The sequence below is a fragment of the Oppia nitens genome, unplaced genomic scaffold (genome assembly GCF_028296485.1).
Source record: "Oppia nitens isolate AA-2021 unplaced genomic scaffold, nextdenovo-longstitch-racon4-pilon3 scaffold11_pilon_pilon_pilon, whole genome shotgun sequence".
Classification (NCBI taxonomy): Eukaryota; Metazoa; Arthropoda; class Arachnida; order Sarcoptiformes; family Oppiidae; genus Oppia; species Oppia nitens.
This window is the reverse complement of record NW_026533190.1, coordinates 2,246,025-2,270,788: the sequence shown is the minus strand read 5'-3', so window position 1 is coordinate 2,270,788 and position 24,764 is coordinate 2,246,025. Positions and strand designations below refer to the sequence as shown.

General features: G+C 29.0%; 6 protein-coding genes across 7 annotated transcripts; 5 read left to right on the top strand and 1 right to left on the bottom strand.

The window, feature by feature from the left end:
- The first annotated feature begins 42 nt into the window (after positions 1 to 42).
- On the top strand, positions 43 to 1,603 carry LOC128952056 (uncharacterized). The gene has a single exon (XM_054297390.1). It carries the CDS (start codon positions 214 to 216, stop codon positions 1,477 to 1,479), a length of 1,266 nt encoding a protein of 421 aa, XP_054153365.1. The 5' UTR covers positions 43 to 213; the 3' UTR covers positions 1,480 to 1,603.
- A 4,471-nt stretch (positions 1,604 to 6,074) lies between these two features.
- LOC128953928 (uncharacterized) lies at positions 6,075 to 7,037 on the top strand. Its single transcript, XM_054299471.1, has 2 exons — positions 6,075 to 6,534; positions 6,757 to 7,037. The coding sequence occupies exons 1-2, from the start codon at positions 6,075 to 6,077 to the stop codon at positions 7,035 to 7,037; spliced, it is 741 nt and encodes a 246-aa protein (XP_054155446.1).
- Positions 7,038 to 8,572: 1,535 nt separating this feature from the next.
- On the top strand, positions 8,573 to 9,806 carry LOC128952423 (uncharacterized). The gene is made up of 2 exons (XM_054297825.1): positions 8,573 to 9,096; positions 9,487 to 9,806. The coding sequence occupies exons 1-2, from the start codon at positions 8,649 to 8,651 to the stop codon at positions 9,765 to 9,767; spliced, it is 729 nt and encodes a 242-aa protein (XP_054153800.1). The 5' UTR covers positions 8,573 to 8,648; the 3' UTR covers positions 9,768 to 9,806.
- Positions 9,807 to 10,072: 266 nt separating this feature from the next.
- LOC128954148 (peptide chain release factor 1-like, mitochondrial) lies at positions 10,073 to 11,451 on the bottom strand. 2 transcript variants are annotated; one of them, XM_054299727.1, is made up of 3 exons: positions 10,829 to 11,451; positions 10,405 to 10,728; positions 10,073 to 10,353 (listed from the first exon to the last, which is right to left on the bottom strand). In XM_054299727.1, the coding sequence occupies exons 1-3, from the start codon at positions 11,402 to 11,404 to the stop codon at positions 10,177 to 10,179; spliced, it is 1,077 nt and encodes a 358-aa protein (XP_054155702.1). In that variant the 5' UTR covers positions 11,405 to 11,451; the 3' UTR covers positions 10,073 to 10,176. The 2 variants fall into 2 exon arrangements, with proteins under 2 accessions (XP_054155702.1, XP_054155694.1); XM_054299719.1 differs by having other exon boundaries at positions 10,073 to 10,728.
- Positions 11,452 to 14,502: 3,051 nt separating this feature from the next.
- Positions 14,503 to 15,440, top strand: LOC128953918 (keratin-associated protein 6-2-like). The gene is made up of 3 exons (XM_054299459.1): positions 14,503 to 14,553; positions 14,690 to 14,834; positions 15,007 to 15,440. The coding sequence occupies exons 1-3, from the start codon at positions 14,542 to 14,544 to the stop codon at positions 15,438 to 15,440; spliced, it is 591 nt and encodes a 196-aa protein (XP_054155434.1). The 5' UTR covers positions 14,503 to 14,541.
- A 1,314-nt stretch (positions 15,441 to 16,754) lies between these two features.
- Positions 16,755 to 24,141, top strand: LOC128954025 (E3 ubiquitin-protein ligase RBBP6-like). Its single transcript, XM_054299592.1, has 11 exons — positions 16,755 to 17,082; positions 17,289 to 17,385; positions 18,253 to 18,286; positions 18,360 to 18,401; positions 18,495 to 18,689; positions 18,754 to 18,869; positions 18,985 to 19,157; positions 19,690 to 20,461; positions 20,567 to 21,054; positions 22,085 to 23,055; positions 23,194 to 24,141. The coding sequence occupies exons 1-11, from the start codon at positions 16,917 to 16,919 to the stop codon at positions 24,016 to 24,018; spliced, it is 3,879 nt and encodes a 1,292-aa protein (XP_054155567.1). The 5' UTR covers positions 16,755 to 16,916; the 3' UTR covers positions 24,019 to 24,141.
- The last annotated feature ends 623 nt before the right edge of the window (positions 24,142 to 24,764 follow it).

The following is a 24,764-nucleotide window of genomic DNA, read 5'->3' as shown; positions in this document are numbered from 1 at the left end:
AAAATAATAATCAAATAAAAAATAGATTTTCAAATCAAATTGAAAATTGTTTTACTGTTGCAATCAAACTAACTGATCGACGAGTAAACTTCAAAAAAAAAACACACACACACTCTTAACCAACTGTCCCTACAATTACACTACTACTCTCTCTCCCATTACAATAACAACCAACCAAAAAACCTAACTGTCCTCTACAAACCAATCAACAACATGTCTTTCAAATCGCATCACTTTCACGAGGATGACCCGAATCGTACAGAATATCATGACTGGGAAATGGACAAAGACGGTGAGTACCTGAGACCCGAACTGGACGAACGATATTTCGACTATGTTTCGGGTCGTAGCCGATGGCCGAACCTGCCCTACTCGGAACATGCCAAAATGCAATACTACAATACACCGTACGCGCCGTACGGTAAGGCACCCACCGGTGAGCCGCTGTTCGGACCGTTGAACTTTCAGGATTTTTATCCGAAAAAGTGGCCAAATATCGACGCCAACCGCGACTGGGCCGATGCAGCGCCAATGCTTGACCAGTTATTTGACATAAAATTTATCTCTCAATTAGGCGAAGGAGGTTTCGGCGAAGTCTGGAAAATCAGACGCAATGAGCAAGAAATGGCCGTAAAAGTGGTCAAAATCCAGTCGTTTATGGGCTTTCCGACACTCAAACAGGGAATGGATTTTATGCTAAAAGAAGTGGAAATCATGCGCCGACTAAAACATCCGAATATCGTATCGATTGAATCGATTATTCATGTGAGAGATCCGGCTACCGATTTTCCGAATCTGTTTTCGTTCATATTTATGGAACTACTCGACGGTGATCTGTGGTCAGTAATCACTACCAATATGGACGGCCGTATGAACGAACAGCAGGCGCACGAATGGTTCAAACAGATTGCCGCCGCCATCAGGTATTTGCACGAAAACCAGATCTGTCACATGGATCTGAAGCCGGAGAACATACTGGTCGAACGTAGCGGCTATAGGCGTACATACAAACTGGCCGATTTCGGTATATCGCAAGTATTCCGGCCAGGCCAGCCAATGACCAGTACCCGAAAAGATGGTACATTCGAGTACAAGGCACCCGAAATACCGGCCCTCAAGAATATTGTCTGGTCGATGCTCGGCTATCCCGTTGCCAACGAACTGACCAAATGCGATGTCTATTCCCTAGGGATAACACTGGGCAAGTCGCTGATCGGCCGAATCGATTTGGTACCCAAATGGGTTAGTCTAATGAAGATCGAAGCCGAACAATGGATACTCGACTGTATGGTCAAATCAAGGCGTTACGATGCGGACTCAGCGGTAGTCCGGTTGCTGTTAGGTATGGTCAATCCGGATCCGAAAAAACGTTGGGGAATGGATCAGGTTATGAATTGCGAATGGCTGGGCGAGTATGGTAGTGAAGGTGGCGGCGGTAGTGGCAGCAGTACCAGCGAGTTTAGCGATCTGGACGACTAGTAGTCTAGTAGTTGTAGGCCATACCCAGTTTATTTTAAAGGCATACAATCTTTCAGATACAACCGATCCATAGATACCATCAACCAACCAACCAGTCAAATGGTATGTAAATTATTTAGTAGTCTATTTTTTTTGTAGTAAAAATAAATATTTATTTTTTCAACAACAAAAATAATGTAACATTAAATTTAGTTATATTTTAGTTTTTATTATTAAATTTAATTAATTAATACATTTTATTATATGACAAATTGTTTTTTTTGGTGTTAATGTTGTCGTTTAAAAAAAGAAAAAAACAAAACAAAAATAAGTTATTAACAAATTATTAACATTTTATTGTGTAAGTATGAGTGTGTGGGTGGGTGGGTGTAAGTTGGTGTGTGTGTGTGTGTGTGTGTGTTCATACAATTTATTTATAATACAATCTTAAAGTCTAATCATTTATCATACTATAAAAATAAAACAATTTTTAGTAATACATAGAATTATAGTAACAATAATAATAAATAAATTATAATTTAGTAAAAAAATTATTTTAGTAAAATTTTAATTAACAAATTGGACAATTTTTGTGCCTGCACATTTATCGATGATGCTGTCAATATTGTACACATAAAAAATATTAGACAAATACATAAACCGTAAATTATGGCCAATTTAAACATTATATTAAATTTCATAAATATATTTAGAAAAATCAAAAATATAATAATCGGTCCAAAATTAAGCCAAATATTTAGAAAATATTTAGACCAATAAGTACTGTTATATTCATTAATCAAATTAAACAAATCATTTATTGATTTAAATAATGTTAATATTTTATTTTGTTTTTTAGTTATAGTATTTAATTGATGTCCACTATTGATGACTACTAATAGTTTGTCAAACAATTCAGTGATACTTATTTTAATATAATAGCATAATAAATAAAAATAAAATAATTGCCAAAACATAACGGAAAACATTTGATAAACATAGATACCAAATAGTAGACTATTTAGAAAACATAAAATCAATGTAAATACAGTTATTTTATAATAGATTAGTATAATATAGGGATAATGTGATGCACAATACCAAACAATATAGGGTATAATATTAATATATTTATACATTAGTTTAGATATTTTCATTAATTTACAAATTGATTGCCAGTCAGTGAGACCAATACTACGGGGTGTACGCAAACCGGACATCATATCAAACAATGACATAAAAGTTGGTAAAATATGGTAAAAATAATTATAATAATAGATGAATAATGTGTTCAAACAAAATATTGTCATAAATATTATAATCAAATGATAGATAAAACCAAAGCCTAATGGATGAGCAAAATCGCCAAACAATATGACAATTGTTTCGTTTCGGCCATCATTTGCCAATAGTATTGTATAAACAATTAGATAGTAAACAAATATTGTCGACAATACTATGGGATTATTCATACGACGACGTCTAGTAATTGGGACAGTTGTGTCATTTGGTTGATGGTGTTGTTGGATAAGTAATCCAATCTTATATAACTGATGTGCGGCTAATGGCACCTGTAGTTGTAATGGTAAATACTTATTGATATTTAGCATATTATTTTTTTTTTAAAATACTAAAAAACTAAATAAAATATAATATATTTTTTATAATTATTTTGCCAGAAACTAACCAAATTATAAACGTATTCAATAACTAATAATTTTTATTAAATAAAATATAAAAACTAGTCCTTATATCGTAATACTAAATTTATTTCATAATAAGTAATAATGATAATTATGATGATAAATAGTATATATATATATATATATATATATATACCTGTATATATAGATAAGTAATTACTAAATAAAAATTAAGTATGTTTTTTATAAATTTTATTATAAAATAAATTTCAATATATTACCTCTATATAATTGATAATATTAAATGTTTATATTTTACTATTAATACTGGTATAAACTGGATTAATCAATAAACTTAATGATAATTTTTTTTTTTGGTTTTTCAATTGTAATGAATTTATATCTAATATATACATTATAATTATCAAATTGAAATAAATTTGATGTAATATTTTAATAATTAACAAACAACAAAATTTCAAATAAAACTAATACATGTAAATAAAAACATGTAATTATACTTAATTAGTTTTTTAATGTAAAAAACTATTATTATTATTCATATTATTTAATTATATTAGAAATATATTCAATTTTATAATAAATTTTATTGTAAACGCAATTAAAAAATTATAATAATAACTAATAAAATTACTAATTATTATTATTATTATTATTATTAGCAAATATATAATAAAATTTTTAATAGCTTAATAAATAAATATAATTTATAAAAGCATTTATAATTATATTTGTTTTTATCAAATTATTAGTAATAAATATTTAAATTAACCAAAAGTTACAATAAATATTATAAATAAATAAATAAAAATTAAGTTTATAAATATTAAATTTCATAATTTAAATTATCCATCACTAATTAATGACTTTATAAAATTATTATCACAATTAATTTTGTTTAAAATAAATTCAAAATCAGAAATTAAAAAAATAGTTTTAATAAGTTTAAGGATTTGTTATATCATTTTTTTAATTTTTTAAAAATATGCTAAATATTAACAAGTATTTACCATTACAACTACTGGTGCCATTAGCTGGACATCAGTTATATATAAGATTGGATTACTTATCCAACAACAACAACACCATCAATCAAATGACACAACTGTCCCAATTACTAGACGTCATCGTATGAATCATCCGATAGTATTGTCGACACTATTTGGTTACTATCTTATTGTTTAGACAATACTATTGGCAAATGATTGGCCGAAACGACACAATTGTCATATTGTTTGCCGATTGTTTCGGACATTTTCTAGGGTTTGGTTTTTTATTTATTATTTGTTTATCATATTTATAAAACAATTTTTTGTTTAAACACTTTATTCATCTATTATTATAATTATTTTTTACAATATTTTACCAACTTTTATGTCAACCTGTTTGATATGATGTCCGCTTTGTGTACACACCCAGTAGTATTGGTCTCACTGATGATTGTATCAATTAATCAGAAAATTACTGAAATTATCTAAACTAATGGTTTAAATACGTTATCTAATTGTTTGCTTATATTGTTTAGTTATCTAATGTTTGATTATCCCTATACAGTATAATACTCTACTATTACGATATAACTATATTAGACATTGATTGCATGTTTTCTAAATAGTCTAAATTATTTGCTGATATATTTTTGTCATATTATAGTTCAGTAATTGTTTGGCAATTATTTTATTTATTTTTTATCTAATAGTTATTATCTAAAAAAAATTATGTATCAAATCTCTGATTGATATTTTAGTGATAAAATACTTACCAATGATAGTGATGGACAGTGAAGTAATTAATAATCATTATAAAAAAATATTAACAATATTTAAATTAATAAATCGATCAATTTGATCGATGATTATAACAGTAGGTCTAAATATTTTCTAAATAATTATCTTAATATTGGATTAATTAGTATATATTTTTTTTTATTTTCATAATCCTATTCAACAAAATATTTCCATTGACTTATTCATACGGTTTATGTATTTGTCTAATAGTTTTTTTATGTATACAAATATTTCCGTCATCATCATCGATAAATGTTCAAGCACAAAAATTGTTTAAATTGTTAACTAAACTATATTAGTATCAAAAAAATTTTTTTAGATACTATTAATAATATCAACTATTAACTACTATTTTATATTTTTCAAAAAAAATATTAATTATATTAATTATGTATAGTTATTGTACTAGTAATTGGCAACTATTGATTTATTGATATTTTAAAAAAGTAAAATTAATAGTTCAATTAAAAATTATTATTTAATCAAAAAACATTTTACTATTACTACCAAAATTAATACTAATATATAAATATAAAAAACTAATTTAATTAATATAAATTTTATTTATTTATTTACATTTTTGCAATAAAGTTATACAAACAAACAAAAAAATTATAATCATAATATTGTATTTATATATTCACTTCCTCAAAAAAATATAATTAATTAATAAAAATTTTTCTACTAAATAAAAATATTTAATAAATAAATAAATTTAAAAACTAATATTTTTTTAAAAACACAACAATTTATCATCATATGTGACATTGACAGTGAAAAATGTTGTTATAATAATATTACATTTGTATGTATCCTTTTTCTGTAATAAAATTTGAAAAAATAAATTGCATTAAAAAGTTTTATTAATATTATTTTTATTATTAATTTCATAGTTAAAATGTCATAGATTATATACTACAATTATTATATCATACATTAATAGATTAAATATATAGTAAAACATTATTATATAATAAATTACTGTACGATAATACTAAACACTTGTTTTATCAAACTATATATTAAATATTATTTATTAAATTTTATGTAAATTTTTTTTTTGATAGATAAATAACATTTGTGTTAACTATTTTGTGTCAAATTTTTTTTTTAGTTGTAATACATTAATAACTTTATAATAATTATTTTTTCAATACAAAAAAAAATGTACATAAAAATCTACAAGTGCTTAGCAGCAGCAGCAGCAGTCATAACTATCGTACTGTCCATCAGCGCCGGTACTGTACAGTTGAGCGACAATCACCAATGCAATTGTCGCCGACAACTGGACAAACGGGCCAACAGATGTCTACTACAGCCAGAAGCTGTTGAGGGGCCGTACTATTTGAATCAACGATTGGTTAGGCGAGACATACGCGAGCGCCGGCCGGGCGTACCGTTTGAATTGAAACTCAAGCTGACCAATGTTCGTACGTGTAGACCGTTAGACAACGTACGGGTCGATGTTTGGCAGTGCGACGCTACCGGTAATTACTCCGGATATATCAGCTATAGAGGACCGACTGATGTTAGTCATGTTGAACCTGTCGATGACTATCGGTTTCTAAGGGGAAGTCAGTTTACCGATTCGGACGGTATGGTCCAGTTTGATACCATATTTCCCGGTTTGTATTTTTCAATCCAAATATTTTTATTTATTATAGATTTAACTCATATTTATTTTATCGAAAAACATTGACAACTTATTTTATTTTAATTTTATAACATTTAGTTAATTAATTAATATTATTAGAAAATTATTGATTACTGTATTACTAATTACTATTATTTCTTAATTAATAATTTATTAATTGCTTAATTATCCAAAAAAAAATTTTTTTATCAAGGTTGGTATCCAGGTAGGACTGTACACATACATTTGATGGCCTATTCGGGTCCCAATAGGATACATACGGGACAGTTGTATTTTAGTGAACAACTGACCCGCAATATGGCCCGACTGGAGCCGTACAGACAGTCCAAAGTCGAGCGTATGATCAATGAAGAGGATCTAGGATTTACCGAAGATAACGGCGCCCGATCTATGGTCAAACATGTCAAAGTTCATCGGTATAATCATACCTATCCTCTATTGACAGCAACAGTTATGGTTGGCCTAAATGTTTGACACAATTTTACATTAATTGTTAATACAATTTGTGTTATTATTATTTTTTCAATTTTATTTTTTTTAATAAAATTACTACTATTATGTTGTATTATAAACTAATTAATGCAAATTTATGAAATAATTAACTATTGTTGTTGCTGTTATTATTAATTTATATCATTAATTATATTATTTTACATTTTTAAAAAAACTTATTTTTTAAATTTTTAATATTATTAAAGTTAAAATAAACAGTAATGCTTATCTAACAAAAAAATATTAAATCATAAAAATTATTATAAAAATTAAGTTTTGCAATAGTATCTACGTAAATTTTTATTAGAAACTAAATAAATTACATTGTATTGCATGTTAATTGTATATCAATTATTGTATTAAACAGTTTATTTATTTATGCCATATTAAAACTATATTCAAAAAAAAACTTGAAAAGTTTTGTTTACTGAAATCTATAATGGCTTTTTGAGTCTGTCTGTGTGTGTGTGTGTCTGTAGAATTTTTTTTTGCGAATTTTGAAATTCTGACTTCAGATTTGGTTAGAGGACTATTAATAATGTATTGAAAGTTGCATTAAAATTTTGATATCTCTTCGGGAACATAGAGAAAATGGCGGCCAAAGTAAAAAAAATTAGGTGAAAATTTTAACGTTTAGAATTATATAGAGCATCAAAAATAATTTATAATAGATCAAAATTAATTTATTTTAAAAGTATCATTGTAGTTGTTTATTTTGTTATATAAATCATTTGATACCACACATGACTATAGTTAAGTTTATTTTGTCATACTAAGTCATTTGATTCCCAATATAACTATAGTGGAATTTATTTTGTTTTACCCAGTCATGTGAAAACCCTACATGACTAAAATTGACTAATGGTTTTCAATGATATTCAAGTTTTTTTTCTGAAAATGCTTTCTAGCATTCTTAACTGGTTTTTAATTTAATGTATAATTACTTTTAAAAAAAATATTGTTACCTTTTATTAAGTTATAAAATTTAGATATTTAATTGACGATTAAATTTTAATTTAGTTTTTTAGTAAAATTTGATAATAACTAATATGTTTATTATAAATCAACTAATTACTAGTAAATGTTTTTTTTTCAATAAAACTAATTTTTATGACAATATTTATAAAATTAAGTAATTTTTTTTTAATATAATTAATTTATAAAAATACTTTATTGTATAAAAATATATTTATATAACTATACAGCAAATACAAAAAACCCATTTATTTAATATTTATTAATTATTGTAATTAATACATAAATTATTATTTAACAATTAAATTTGGATTTTTAGCAATCACATTTTATACAGTAAAATATTTTTATGCATGCTAATGCATGCTTATTAAAACAATTTTTTTAAAAAATTGCTTTAATCATTTTTTACTTGATAAATCATAAAAATAATAAATATCTAATATTAGTTAACGTAATAATAATGATTTTTTACACTGTAATGCTATGCAACTAATAATTAATTGTATATAAAGTGATAAAAAAATATTGTCATTACTAGAAAACTTTACTTTTTTAAAAAAAACCTAATAATAATATATTAAATTTTTAGAGAGAGAGAAAAAAAAAATAAGAAACATGGGTCTAAAAAACTACCTGAGCCGCAGCAGCAGCGTTATGTTGGTGATCATCGGTGTAGCCGTCTGTATCGGTACCGTACATCCCAGCGACCACTGCGCCCGACTGGACAAACGAGCCAATCGATGTATACTACAGCCGGAAACCATTGAGGGTCCGTACTATTTGAATCAACGACTGGTCAGGCAAGACATACGCGAAAGTCAACCGGGCGTACCGTTCAGATTGCGCCTACAGTTCACCCATCCGGACACCTGTGCACCGTTAAAAAATATACGTGCCGATCTGTGGCAAGCTAACGCACTGGGCATGTATTCCGGCTATATTGGCTTTCACGGACCAGTAGACGCCAATGGACACGGACAGCCTATTGACAACTACCGATTTCTCAGGGGTACACAGTTTAGCGATGCCAATGGTTTTGTTGATTTTATCACCATATTTCCCGGTCAGTCAGTCAGTCTATCTAAATAATATGTATTGTTTTTTTTTTAAAAATACCAGTTATTATACTATACTAACTTATATCAATAGTAAATTTAGTTTTTGAACAATTTATGTTAATTATTGTTAAATAACTTTATAATTATAATTTAGTATTATTTTAATATATAATTTATATTCTGATATTAATATACAGTATTTGACTACTTAAGTATTATAATAACTATTATTAATATATCAATTTTTTCAATAGTAATCATTAGTAACTACATGTGTATAGATATGTATATACCTCTGTATAATTTATATAAATGTAAAAATTTATGTTGCATTGCATACCTGCCTCTCCATCCCCATACCCACCCCAACCTCCCTTATCCATATACACTGATAGGTTGGTACCCGGGTCGTACCGTACATATACACGTGATAGCCTACTCGGGACCCAATCGTATACATACGGGTCAAATCTATTTTACGGAAAATTTGACCCAATATATCGGCCAATTTAATCCCTATCGGCAATCCCGTACTCGCCGGGTGCGCAATGAAGAAGATCAGTACTTCACATCGGATAACGGTGCCCAGTCGACCATCTACAATGTCAATGTAGCTAATTATAATAGTACCTATCCACTATTGGAGGCTATAATGATTATTGGACTCAAACAGTAATCGTAATACTAATAAAAATTATTATTTATTATAATATATACCACTAATTAATATTTTTTATCAATTATAACAATAACAACAAAAACTTAATTTTATATTTATTTTTTTGTTTGTTTGTTTAATTAATAAAGTTTTTAAAAAAATATATATTTTACTAATTATTATTATTTTTTAACCGAAAATATATATATATAGAACTATATATTAATACAATATTTTTAATTTTATAATTAATATTACAAATAAATTAACTAAACAAAATCATTATTGATTTTTATTTTATTTTTTAAATAAATATTATCGGTAGATATAAATTTATATTATTATTTAGATAACAAAATTAATTAGTAAATGATTAATTACTGGTAAACTATAGATTATTATTAAAAAAAACTTCACATAACAATCATTATGTAATTATCAATCGGTTCAACTCATCCCTGAGCCTATCGAAAGCCTGTAGATAGCTCTGGGACTCTAATTTGTCCATAAAATAGCGCAACTTATTGCTATTGTTGCCGCCGCCAGACATAAAGCCCTCGATATCGTATAGACTATCATTCAATCGATGATCGGTTATCCTATTCTGCGGATAGTTATATGTCCTGATTTTGTCGCTACGGTCGGCCTGACCTACCTGTGCCCGCTTTGTACTGCGTTCATCCCGTCGACGTTTATCATATTCCATCTGATTTATGATAGCCCTGAGCTTACGTGCGGCAATCTCTTTGTTTTGTAGCTGCGATCGGGTTTCCTGACAAGTGGCCACAATACCTGTAGGCTTGTGTGTCACCCGAACACATGTGTGCGTACGGTTGACGTGTTGGCCGCCGGCGCCCGACGATGTTGTCATCTGATAGACCAGATCGTTGTCCTGAATGTCAACTACATTGTGTCGGACAGGTATGACGGCTACCGTTGTTGTCGATGTGTGCACCCGGTGTCGGTCGGTCTTCGGAAACTGTTTGTGAAGTGAGTGAGTGACCAGTGATTAGTGTTAATACAAATAGTGTCGTCTCTTTTTTTTAAAAACTATCGGTAAATATCTCTGAATAGCTTACTCTCTGAACCCGATGTACGCCCGCCTCGTGTCTCAGCAGCCGATAGCAACCGTTTCCCGCAATAATTAGCGACGAATGTCGCGAACCGCCATAATCGGTATCGCAATCGTTGTCCACTACCGAATACGTCCACTTCTGGTTATCGCACAGTCGACAGTAGACATCGAACAGTTCTTTCGTAAACAACATGGCCTCCTGTCCGCCGACGCCGGCATTTACATCCAGACAACATTCGGCAATCTGGTAATCGGTTGAGTCGGCTTGAATGGCTTCGGCGATAATCTGTTTCAAACATATAGTCAACCGGTCAATCAATTGGTGGCAATCGTCGGCAGCCAATTGGCGCAGTTCAGGGCTATCGTCGGTTGTCTCAATCAGCCGCAAGGCGTCCAACTCTTTTTCGGCCATCTCGTAGCTGACGAACAAATCAGGCGATAGTTTCAATTGATTTTCGGTAAAATATTGTTTGATTTTGGCCGACGATAATTGATGTCTAGTGCGCCGTTGCAATGGACGGCAGCCATATCGTAATAATGGCCACAATTTGCCGACAGTTTTGATGTTTGCGGCAAACATTTGAAACTAATTTTTTTTTGTAAACATTTATTAACTTATTTTGTAAACACTGTAAACAAAGTTGTTATGCTATGCGCTCTGTTATTACAAATAGTACCAAATATGCGAGCATAGTATGCATAATATTTTCGGGTCTATTTTATATATACAGTATATATATATATATACCGGTACATTATTAGTGCAGTATTATTGGCAGAAAATATAAATTTGATTTTTATACAGTATTAATTATTAATTATTATTTAAAAAATGTATATTTTTTTATTAAAAAATTAGTTAGTTTTAATTAATTAACTAATATTAGTTATTAAAAAAAATATTTTTAGTAATAAAATAGTTTATTTTACATTTATCTACAATATTTTTTTTCACACAATTAGTTATTATAATTTTAAAATTTAATAAAATAATTTATAATGTAATGTAATGTTTTTTTTAATTATTTTATAGTCACTATAATATAGTGCGATTAATAAAATAATTTTTTAAAGCTATCTCTTAATTTTACACTTAATTTTATTTATTTTAAATTAATATTTCTTATTTATTGATATTCAAGTTTAATACAATATATTTTTTGGGAAACTATTTTTAATTAATTTTATAATAATTGAACAATTTATATAATTGAACAAGAACAAAAATATTAAAAAAAGATCAAAAATATTTAAAAAAAAGATCAAAAATCTAATTATAAACAGATAATGTGTATATTTTATTAATTTATATCCATTTTGGTTTAAGTTAGATAAAAAATATAATAATTAAAAAATTTTATTACATTTTTTTTATTATGTAATACGTATACTGTGTAATTTAGTAATGAAAATAATTGTAGGTAATATTTTTTTTTAATATCTAATTTCTAGTGATTTATAATTTAACCCTGTTTCAATTTTTTGTCGTTGCCATAAATGATATAAAAAAATTATATCTGTATTAGAAATTAAAGTTTTTTTTGACAAATTTTTTTTAAGTATACTTAACATTTTCAATATTAGACCAGGTAATTTAAAAAAAATAGATAAAGTGTAACTAGTTTTTTAAAAAATAAAGATAAATTAAATTGATAACTTTTGCATAAATAATTAATTAAATAAAAAAAAGAGTATTAAACTTTCTATATATATATATATTAATTACAATAATCTATAGATATATACGTTACAAAAAAATAATGTTTTTTAAAAGAAATTTTTTATGACATCTTTTTGTTGCTATACTTTGAAAATAATTTTTTTTTAACTTTTATTTGATGACAATTTTGAAGGTCTTTAATAACGATATATAAAACAATTTTTTTGTTTGTTTGTTATATTAAACAAAATATTGTACAACAATCTCAATAACAATTAATTAATTTAATTAATTAACAAAAATAATTTATATGTATCCTTAAATTGTCATCAATTAAAACAAATAATTAATAAATTAAAAGTTTTATAATAATTATTTGAATTTGAATTATATCCAATATTCATTGAATAAAAAATATTCTGGATAATAAAAGTTTATAAAATTAATTAATTATTTTTAAAAATTTACTAAATTTTATCATTTAGTTTATTCAAACATATTAATAATTAAAAGTGATTAATATTTTATTTATTAATTTGAAATAAAATATTTAGCTTTTAACTAAAACAATGACAGATATATATATAATATAAAAATAATTAGTTTTTGAAAACAAAATGACATTTTTGTTATCTTTGATAAAAACTTATTTTTATGGGCAATAAATCATATTTTATTTTCAACGTATAATATTTAAGACATTTTTTCAATAAAATATAATTTAATTAATTTTTATATTTAAAAATAAAAATAATTTTTAAGAGCTTAATTAAAACAATTAAAGTTATATGTCATATAAATATAGTTTATTTTTGTTTGTTTTTTGTAAATTAAATGCAATAAAATTATAATTGTAATCATTAAATAAGCATTTTCAAATGCATACACGTAAATCAAAAATGGCAATATAATTAGCTATAATGTTCACACACACACACACAAATATTATTTTAAAAATTATAATCAAGGTGATTTATTTATTATGCAAAAATTTTTTCAGTAACTTTTGTGAAATATAAAACTTATAAATATTAAAATTTACGTTTTTTTTAAAAAATATGTATGTATTATTGAGAAATTTCGTTAATTAAAAATAATTAAAGTATTTATATATAAATTTTATGCATATGTGTGTATGTATGTGTGTATGTATGTGTGTATGTATGTGTGTATGTATGTGTGTATGTATGTGTGTATGTATGTGTGTATGTATGTGTGTATGTATGTGTGTATGTATGTGTGTATGTATGTGTGTATGTATGTGTGTATGTATGTGTGTATGTATGTGTGTATGTATGTGTGTATGTATGTGTGTACGTATGTGTTTATGTATGTATCTATTTGTGTGTGTGTTTATGTGGTTTATCTGATAAATTATGTAATATTTGATGATATACTGTACATAATATATATATATATATAACAAGGTCATTATGTACAAACATTATTTTTTGTGGAAATTAATTCAATGTTTAAAAATAACTATATCGGTGGGCATTAATTAATATGTAATTTTCGTAGATTAAAACAGATCAAAAAAAAAAACAAAATAAACAATTTTCAAACAAAAATAATTTTATAATTCATAGCTCACACACACACACACACACATAGAAAACAATTTTTTCTTTATATAAATTTCATAAATTTTTTGTTATTTTGTGAAACTTTTTAAAAAAAATTATTATTGAGGGAAGGGGGGTTACTTTGAATTACTTAAATATAACGACAATTATTATAGGGAACGGGTAGGGGAGAGAGAGTAAGATACATACCTCGCTTTTTTTTAAAAAAAATTGATAACAGGCCAATATCAAGGTCTATGGGTTTTCTAGATGTATATGTTGGGGGCACACAAACACACACAAACACACACACATACATAGACCCAAGGATGTGCCGAAAAATTTTTTTTAATTCCCAATCACTATATAAGTATGTGTCTTATGTCATCAGTTTTTCATTAATAAATATCAGTTTTTTTGCAACAAAAAAAGTTTGGTTTGTTTGGTCATCCAATTAGTTTGGTTTAGTAGTCTCTCAATTGAAAAAAAACTATGAATTTTTTGGTAAATATTAAAGTTTTTATATATATATTTTGTAACTTAATATACTTAATACAGTATTTGTAGAAATAATTAGTTGGAAAACTAAATAATTTAATTATTGATTTGTTTGTTTGTTTGTTTGCATTTATAATTATAGATTGCTTTAGCTTTATTGTCATCGGTAGCCCTGTGCCAGGCCGTCGTTGGTTTGGGTGGTCTAGGCTTTTATGGTGGACTCGGCGGTGGCTATTATGGCGGTCTCGGACTCAGTAGCGGTTACGGCAAAGTCTATGGTGGTTACGGTATGTATAAAAAAAATATTTTATAAAACATTTTAAGATATTTATCTTTCTTTTTTAAAAAGATATTTTAATATTTTATATAATGTTTTATAAAAGTTTTTTTTAATTATTAGTGAAATATAAATTGAAATAATATTTAGAAATAAATCAAATTATGTTTTATTTTTCAAAGGCTATCCGTCCTATGGAGGAGGACTAGGCTATGGGTTAGGCTATGGAAAGTCATACGGAGTTGGTTTAAGCGGTTTGGGCTATGGTTTAGGCTATGGAAAGTCATACGGAGTTGGTTTAAGCGGTTTGGGCTATGGTTTAGGCTATGGAAAATCATACGGAGTTGGTTTGGGCGGTTTGGGCTATGGCGGCTTGGGTTACAGTAGTTTGGGCTATGGTAGCGGACTCGGAAAGTCATACTATGGCGGCTATGGTCTAGGCTATGGTAAATCATACGGAGTCGGTTTGGGTGGTCTCGGCTATGGCTTGGGCTACGGAAAATCATACGGAGTTGGTTTGGGCTATGGCTCAGGTCTGAGCTATGGTAGCGGACTCGGAAAGGCATACTATGGCGGCTATCCGTCCTATGGTGGCTATTATGGTGGCTATTATTAAATTTAAAATTTTAGCATTATCAACCAATTACAATTTTTAAAAATTATTATTATAATTGTTGTTATTGTTATAATTATTGTTATAGTAGTAGTTAGTAAATTATGCCACAATTTTGTCATAAAAAAATGGTATTAATATTTTTTGAATTTATTTTATTATTTTTTTGTTTTAAAAAACATAATGTGTTCAATTAATTATAAATTTTTTTGATTAGAAAAAAACAATTATTATTAAATTTTAATAATTTTTTTGGTGTTGTTTCTAATCAACAAAAAAACAAACAAAATTTATTTAATAATAAAAAGATGCTTGATAAATTGAAATCATTTAATTTTTAATTTATTGTGTTACTATTTTTATATAATAAAAAAATTTGCTAGGATATAATATTACTTATATAAAAATGTATTTATTATTTCTGAAAAAATTAGTTAAATATTTAGCTATTCAAATAATATCACCTAGATACAATATTATAACAATAATAGGTTTGCTATTAATGTTTTTTTATTTGTTGAATTAAATTAAAAATAAATTATAATTTATAGGAAAGTTTAGTTTTATATATATATATATATATAACACATTTGACAATTAAATTATTTTATTTTTAATTAAAAATAAATAATATTTATATTTAATAAAAATTAATCAACTTAAAATAATTAAGTTAGCAATATAAAATTTAATAATAATTATTTGTAACGTTGTATATGCAATAACATCAAATAAAAACTGGTGTAACATAGTCTATGAATTGCGCCAATCACTCAACACTACTGTATAATATACAGTGTGTTTACTGTACTTTATATTAATATTATTACTAAATACTACTGTACTCTAATTGAAGGTCATATTATTCTACTAATAATATAAACTAGAGTGGTTGACAACTATTTATTCTATGTGTGTGTGTGTGTGTGTGTGTGTGTGTGTTATTATAAACCGGAACCGAAACCCTATATCATCTAATCGTGTAAAAAATACTTTATTTGTTGTTCTCTAGTAAACCTGAACCAAACCGTTTTACTCTAGTAGACTCCTAGTATAGTAAATAGTACACTATTATTATACTGTAGACCTATAAATGTATAAACACATAGAGTACAGTATGTTTGTTAAAATAGTTACTAATGTCTAACAGTAACTGCTATTAAATACTATGTACTAATTTGTTTATTCCATTATATTGTATGTGTGTTGACTGATATATACTATACACACTGTATTTTAAATATCAATAGTATTACATTAATAATACAATAATAATAAATACATAGTATTTAGTGTTGCGTTTAGTTAGCGTTAGTGTTGTATTAAAGAGAGAGAGAGAGAGAGAGAGAGAGAGAGAGAGAGCTATACTGTACTAACAGTTAATACAAACACACTGTTGTTTGGCTCAGTTAGCCATTGATCGGTAACACCATTATTAATACGACAACAACGACAACATAACATAATAAACACACAAATATGTCGGTTCACTATAAGTTCAAATCAAGTAAAGACAAACATTCGGTAATCGTTGATGGCCTACATATATCGGTCGGTGACCTTAAGCGGGCAATTATGCAACAGAGACGGTTAGGCAAGACGGCCGATATGGACCTACAGATTACCAATAGTCAAACTGGTGAAGGTATGTATTACATATATAACCTATAGATTATTGCCAACCCATACGGTGGCCAAACCACCCGATTGATTGATAGGTTACGATAGCCACCACCGCCGCTGCGGCTAAGTCCGTGTCGTGGTAGTGGTGTCGCTAATTGTTGATCCGTTATATCCGATTAACTTATTGTTTGTTTGTTTTTTTTCTTTACATATTCATTATTATTATAGTCTATCATATCGACTCGGAACTGGTACCGAAAAATGCGACCGTCGACGTGGCCCGAGTACCGATGGCAGCCTCCTCTGGCCAGCACAAGAAGTCCTGGTATGATTGTTGAACCATCAACTACTACTACTACTACTACTGTGACTGACTGATTGATTGACTATATCGCTATCAGTCGCCTACCGACGCTAACCTATCACTCATTATCTATATCTATGTGTGTGTGTGTCTGTATGACCTTCACACTAATGTTGGCCAAATACCGCACCCGCTGTCGCCCGATTGAGGTCAGTGGATAATCTAATCTGTGTATTGGATTACTAGAATTGGCCACTCAATCGGGTGTATCGGTCGGTCGGTCAGGGCATCGGTGTGTATGGACTGTCCCATTGTATAGACACGCACACTCAAACTAACTGTGATATTTTTAAACAGAAAAAAAATATTGTGATATATCTATTGATTGAATTAATTGTCTTTTAAAAATTATAAATATATTTTTTTTAATAGATTATTATATTTAAATATTTATTATGATTAATAATAATAATTATTATTATAATTGAAATCCATTTTATATATATATATATATATAGCTTACGGTACCGTAAATTGTATGTTAAGCTGTTTTATATGATGATATTTATTGTTATTTAAGTATTATATAAATTTTTATTGGTTTTTAAAATTTAATTAATTGAATGAATGATACTATTATTTTTTTTAAAAAAAAACCTATTGATGAACTAAAATCTATTCAATAAAGATTTGCAATTAATTGGTGTTATATTTGGCACTTAATATTATATTGCATTAATGTTTGTGTCAAAACCACTATATGATTTGCTAAATCAATTTTTGTATTCAAAACAAAAAACTGTTTTATTTGATTTATTATTATTATTATTATTATTTTTTATTAACTTATAATCATAACTATATATCTTTTCAATACATTGTATATAGGAATCGAGGAGAGGAGGCTAATACAACCAAAGGGGTAAGTAATTGATTATTATTTTTATTATTACTTTTAATTTTGTTTAATTTAAATTATTATTTTATTTTCATAGACCAACAATCAGGGACATATTGAATTGGAAAAGATAACTAAAGTATAGATATATATATATATAATTATTTTTGTATCTCTAAATTGATTGCTGTTTTTTTCTTGTTGTTGTTGTTGTTGTCTATCAAATATCCAGTCGTCAAATATATCGACATCTTATTCAACAGAAGATGAAAAGATCAAAGCAATGATGAGTCAGAGCACTCAAGACTACGATCCGTCAAAGTATGTGAAAACAAAGGGCGGACCTATTGGTCCACTACCGGCCAACTATACATGCTATCGGTGCGGACTACAGGGTCACTATATTAAACATTGTCCTACAAATAATGTAAGTTTTTTGTTAATCAATTGGTTGATATGTTTTTTTCAAATAAAAAAAATTATATTTCTAGACTGATGTCAAACGAAGTACTGGTATACCCAGAAGTTTTATGATACCGGCCAATGCCGACCAAAAGGGTGCCCTATTGACCGCTACGGGTGATTATGCAGTTCCTATTATTGATGCGTAAGTAGTATTGATTTGTTGTAAACTATTGTTTAGTGTTTTTTAAGTGTATTTTACTAATTAGATATTTATTGTAAATTTTTTTAAAAATTTTGGTTTTGTCTAATCCCCGCAGTCAAGCCTACAAAGAGATAAAGAAAGAAAAGCCGCCGTTTATGATGACCAACGAACCCGATAGTCACGATCCGAAACAGGAGATACCCGAAGACCTCAAGTGTATGACTTGCGGTGAACTACTGCAGGACGCGGTACTAACACCCTGTTGTGGCAACGGTTACTGTGATGAATGTATGCAACAATTATTATTAATATTATTATTATTATTATTATTATTATTATTATTAAATTATCGATTATTAACTTTATTATTAATTATATTAAGTGATGATAATAATAATAAAACAATTATTATTTTTTTCAAAATTAATTATTTATCTCCAAATTTCAATTCACATCATTAAAAAACTTGTGATATTACTGTATATATATTTGCTATATATTTTATATTACCTAATTTATTATGTTTATTATACCAGGTATTTATTTGTGTAAAATTATTATTTTTATAATTTTTTTAAAAAAAAATAACTACCGGTAATTATCTTAATATAACTATTTTTTATACACAATAGTCAACTGGTGTTAATTATATTGCAAAATATGAATATATATATATATAATCAAAATTTTATTTCATTATTATTTTTCAATATTTATTATTATTGTTTAATTTAACATAATTTTTCCAAATTTAGAAGTTTTCTAACATTTGATTTATTATATCAAAAATTTCTTTTACTCCTTAAAAAAAAAACTTCAGGTATACGTTCGGCACTATTGGAGTCCGAGTCGCACGAGTGTCCAACTTGTCACGAGACCGATGTCTCGCCCGACAAACTCATACCGAATCGATTTTTGCGGACACAAGTGGCCAAATTCAAGAGCGATACCGGCTATTTTATGCGCAATCATCATCACCATAAGCCGTCGCTACCGTTTTCGATTAACGGCCAGACCACTACCCCCACTACTACTACTACAACAGTAGCCGATAATCGGCCGGATGTGCCAGTATCTGCTATGTCCATCACCACCACAATCACCAATAATAATAATAATAATGTTGCTGAAGATAAACGAAATGTCCAGCAAATAATCCCAACCATTGGTACCGAAACTAATGACACCAATACTAGTAGTAGTAGTGATGACGATGTACTCAAACCGTTCAAAGAGATTGTTGAACAAAACGAAATCAAACCCGTCGTCAATCAGATTCAAGCGGTTGTCACCAAAGCGCGAACACCGTCACCAACATTACCGCAATCGCCTGTAACGACTACTACCGATGCTATCATTAATGAACAATCAATTGTAACAACAGTTTCGACGTCGTCACCGAAACCTGTTGTTACCGATACAGATACAGCTGTAGAGTCCAATAATGATGTAACACTAGACGAAGTGATAGCTGCTGCCAGTAGTAGCTCACCGAAAGTCAATAGCGAATCGGACACTAACACCGATGCCGACGAAGTCAATAATACAAACGAAACTCACAGTCTGGCAGAAAATGGTGTTTCACTTGAAGAGTAAGCGTTATATTTAAAAAAACAAAACATTTTTTGATATAAACTTTTTGATTTGTTTTAACATTTCTGTAATTTTTTTTATTATTCATTATCTCTGATGTTTAGTGGCACCGACCTAACTGGTGGATCCAACACACCCGTAGTTGACGAGCCAATCGATTCGTACACTTCGACCACTTCGCACACGGAAAACAAATCCGAATTTATGGGTAACGTTAATCCGGTTACATCGTTGGCTCAAATGCCGGTCCGACACATGCGACCGATGACTGGTCCCATACGGTCTATTCGGACAACAATTTCGGGACAAAATCCGCTATTGGGACGGCCACCGATGCAGTCAATGCCACCGCGTGGTTATCCGCCGCCACCACGACCCGGTATGGGTCAGCCACCCGGCTATCGACCAATGCACACACCCGGCGGCTATCAGATGGCAATGAATCCGATGGGCCCATACGGCTATCCGCCGCCACCGATGCGTCCGCAAGGGTACGATCCGTACGGCTATATGGGTCCCCGTGGTGGACAACATATGCCTCCAGTTCATCATCCAATGGGTATTAATAGTATGGGTGAAGCGCCCCCACCGGGTATGGAGTTATTTGTTTTATGTTAGACACACACCATATATATATATATTTTATACCGATTCTCGGTCCTAAACTGACCCGAAAATTATAAAAACTTATCGTCAATTTTTTTATCACTTATTTAATATATATATAAATTATAGATATATTTTGCCTGATATTTACCATATATTATATTCTAATTCATTACTTAATTAATAAATTTAAAATAATAACTAAATTAATATATAATTAATTAACTTTTTGTGATAAATATCTGTGATATATTTATTATTATTATTATTATTATTATCTGTAAATTACTATTTTATTATTATCATTATTATGTGTTATATTTTATAACAAAAAATTAGTCAATAATTTCAATAATGTTTGACACAAATTTTAGTTTATAGTTTTTATATATATATAATAATAATGAATGCAATTAAATTGTATTTATAAATAACATACAAAATATATATCTAATTTACTTATCAATCAAATATATAAATATATATATTTATTATTTCATTAATAACATAATAATTGTAAGCAATTGTATGTAAATTTCCAAAATTGTGTTTTATTTGATTATTCATAGAATTTATTTATGTGTTTAATGTTACCAATAAATTGTAATAATCTATTGGTTTTTTCTATAAATTATATATAAAAAAATAATAATTTAATTATTTGGTTAATTATGTTATATAATTTATATGTATAATAATGTATTTGAAAAATACAACCTATACTCAGGTATCCGATTGTCATATATATATATGATATATACTAACGGATTAGATCTATAAAAAAAAACAATGTCTTGAAAAATAATTGTTAGGTTTGGATCACAAGTGCCCGAATCGGATGCGGATCTGTAATCCATTTTTCAAAAGAGTTTTTAAATTATTATATACTTTGAATACACTATTATTATATTTTTAAAAACTAATTTACAATTATTATTATTATTTGACTAATTTGTTTTTGAATATTTTTTTTGTTTATTTTATTTTATTTCTTCAATCGATCCGTCTTTTATTAGGCTCAACACTAATGCCGGCCGACTCTCACTATCCGCACCACTATATGCCTCCCAATTACGACGACTACGACGACAAGTTTAACCGTTTTCAGCGAGAACTGGAATCCCGTTCGACTCGCGACCGACGCTATCGTCGCCCATCACGAGACCGTAGATCTCGTTCGCCGCGTCCGCGCCGTTCCCGATCTCGTCGATCCACTTCGTCGTCGTCGTCACGTTCATCCAGTTCCTCATCGCCGTCGTCGACGTTTACAATGAGCTCACGTAGTCGATCGCGTAACAGAAGTTATTCGCCGCGTCGACGGTCTCGATCACCGCGCGGCGGCGACCGATACCGCAATCGTGACTACGCTGGTGGCGGCGGAGGCCGTGACCATCGGGACCGATATCGTCGTTCGCGATCGCCATACGATCGAGATATGAACAGTAGACGTCACGATAGGGACGGTGGCGGCGGTCGACACGATAGTAGAGATAGACAACAACAACAACACAAAAAGCGGGATAAAGAGTATAAAGTGAGAGATAAGGATCGTAGTAATAAAGAACCCGACAATAGTCGTGACCGACGGCCAGCCGCAGCCGCCGATAGCTCTTCGCATAGGTCGTCGTCCCGTCGGACGGACGACAAGAAAAAAACTGAGGACAACAACAACAACAAGAAGAGTGGCCACAGCGGCGGCAGTCGATCTCATAATTGTGACGATAGTAAAGAGCGACACAAGAAACGAGTTAAAGAGGAAAAACGAAGCGTTGATAATAATAACAGTACAATCAAAGAGGTAGAGCCAAAAGTGGAACCAATAGAGAAGGAGGAGAAGAAGGTAGTGGTGGTCAACGAGGAAACCATCCGAAACGATAAATTTATTGCCGACGATGACATTGACGCCGACATCGTAGTCGGCAGCGCTGCTGTTGAGCAGCAAAAGGTTGTCGAGAGTGTAGTCAAAGTAATTAAAAGTGAATCAAAGGTATGGATACTATTTTGAAATTAATAGGGGATTTAAAGATGGACAGGAGGGTTGGGGTTAGCGAAAGGGGGGAGGGGTTTAAGTTTCAATTGAAAATTTATTGTTTTTTGAAAATTTATATATTTATTTTTTCTATAGTCATATGTTACAGAAAATCAATCGAAAAACAATGTACCAGAAGAAGAGCTTAATCTGTACGATATCGATGACAAAGACGATGATGTCGTCAATACCGCTGAAGCAGACAATTTAGATTATGAACAACTGATAGCCGATAGTGTCTGTTTCGACGACAACGACAACAATATCGATAATAGTGACGATGTTGTCGTGGCCGCCGCCGCTACCACTATCGATGAAGAGCCAGCAATGGATGATCTCATCGAAATGAAAGTCGAATGCAACGAATACGAAGACGAATTGGTAATCAAATCGCAGACATCGATTGTCGATAGTCTGGCGAATGAACGCAACGAAAAAACCAAACTAAATGTCAACGATGTTAAAGACAATCAGAAAAAGTTAACTGAAAAAGAGTCGGCAAAAGATAAGTCATCGGCGGATAAGTCGTCGTCGCATCACAAGAGAGACAGCGATAAATCGAAAGATAAAGATAAGTCGTCGTCTTCGCGAAAACATCACAAACATCATAAAAAACATAAATCCGATGACAAGGACAGGTCCAGGGATAAGGAACGCGAGCGCGACAGAGACAAGGATCGGGAACAACGCGATAAGGATAAGGACAAGGATAAGGACGATCATCATCGGGACAGACATCGCGATTCAAAGCGAAGCCGAACTGATCGCCACAGCAACAGATCGCCACCGGATGACAACAACAACAAACGATCGTCGCATCGATCGTCTGACGACAAGAGACTGAAGACAACATCATCGGTGGCGGCGACAACGGCCGATACTAGTAGCCATCGAAGTAGTCATAAAAGTCGTACCAAATAATAGAGGGACAGGGGCTGACTGACTGTCCATCAACTTAGACAATACTTTTTTGTTGTTGGTGTTGTTGGTTGACATATATATTTATATACTACTACTCATACACCCACACATACACTCTCATAGACAACAAATTTATAGCAAAAGTATATATATATATAAACAAAAACAAAAAAAAAGATTTTAAATTTTATAACTAATAGATTCACTCATTGTTCGCTTACATTATAAACATTAAAGTATACATTATATTTATATATATATACTGTATGTATATATATATACGGTATATAAATATGTTTAAAAAATTGTATGAAATATTTTGTAAATAATTTTTTTTTATTGAATGAATATATTATTATTATTATATTAGTATATATTTACATTTGTTTTGACACTATATATTTAAGTTAAATTTTTTTTTTGAAGTAAAACAATTAAACAAACAAACAAAAAAATGAGACAAACGTTAAAACATTTATTTGTTTTTATTATTATACAGTACTTATAATTTGTATAAAAATATATATTATATTGTCTTAAATTTTGTTGTTTTTTATTTTATAAAAATAAGTTAATAAATAAATTAATTAAAAAAATTGTATTTTTCTTGATTTATTATCAAATAATAAATGTTTTTTATTATTAGAGATTTGTAAAATAGGTTAACATTGATTTAACAAAAAATTATTTATATCTTATTTATTATATTTAATATCATTATACATATTACTACTACATATTACAAT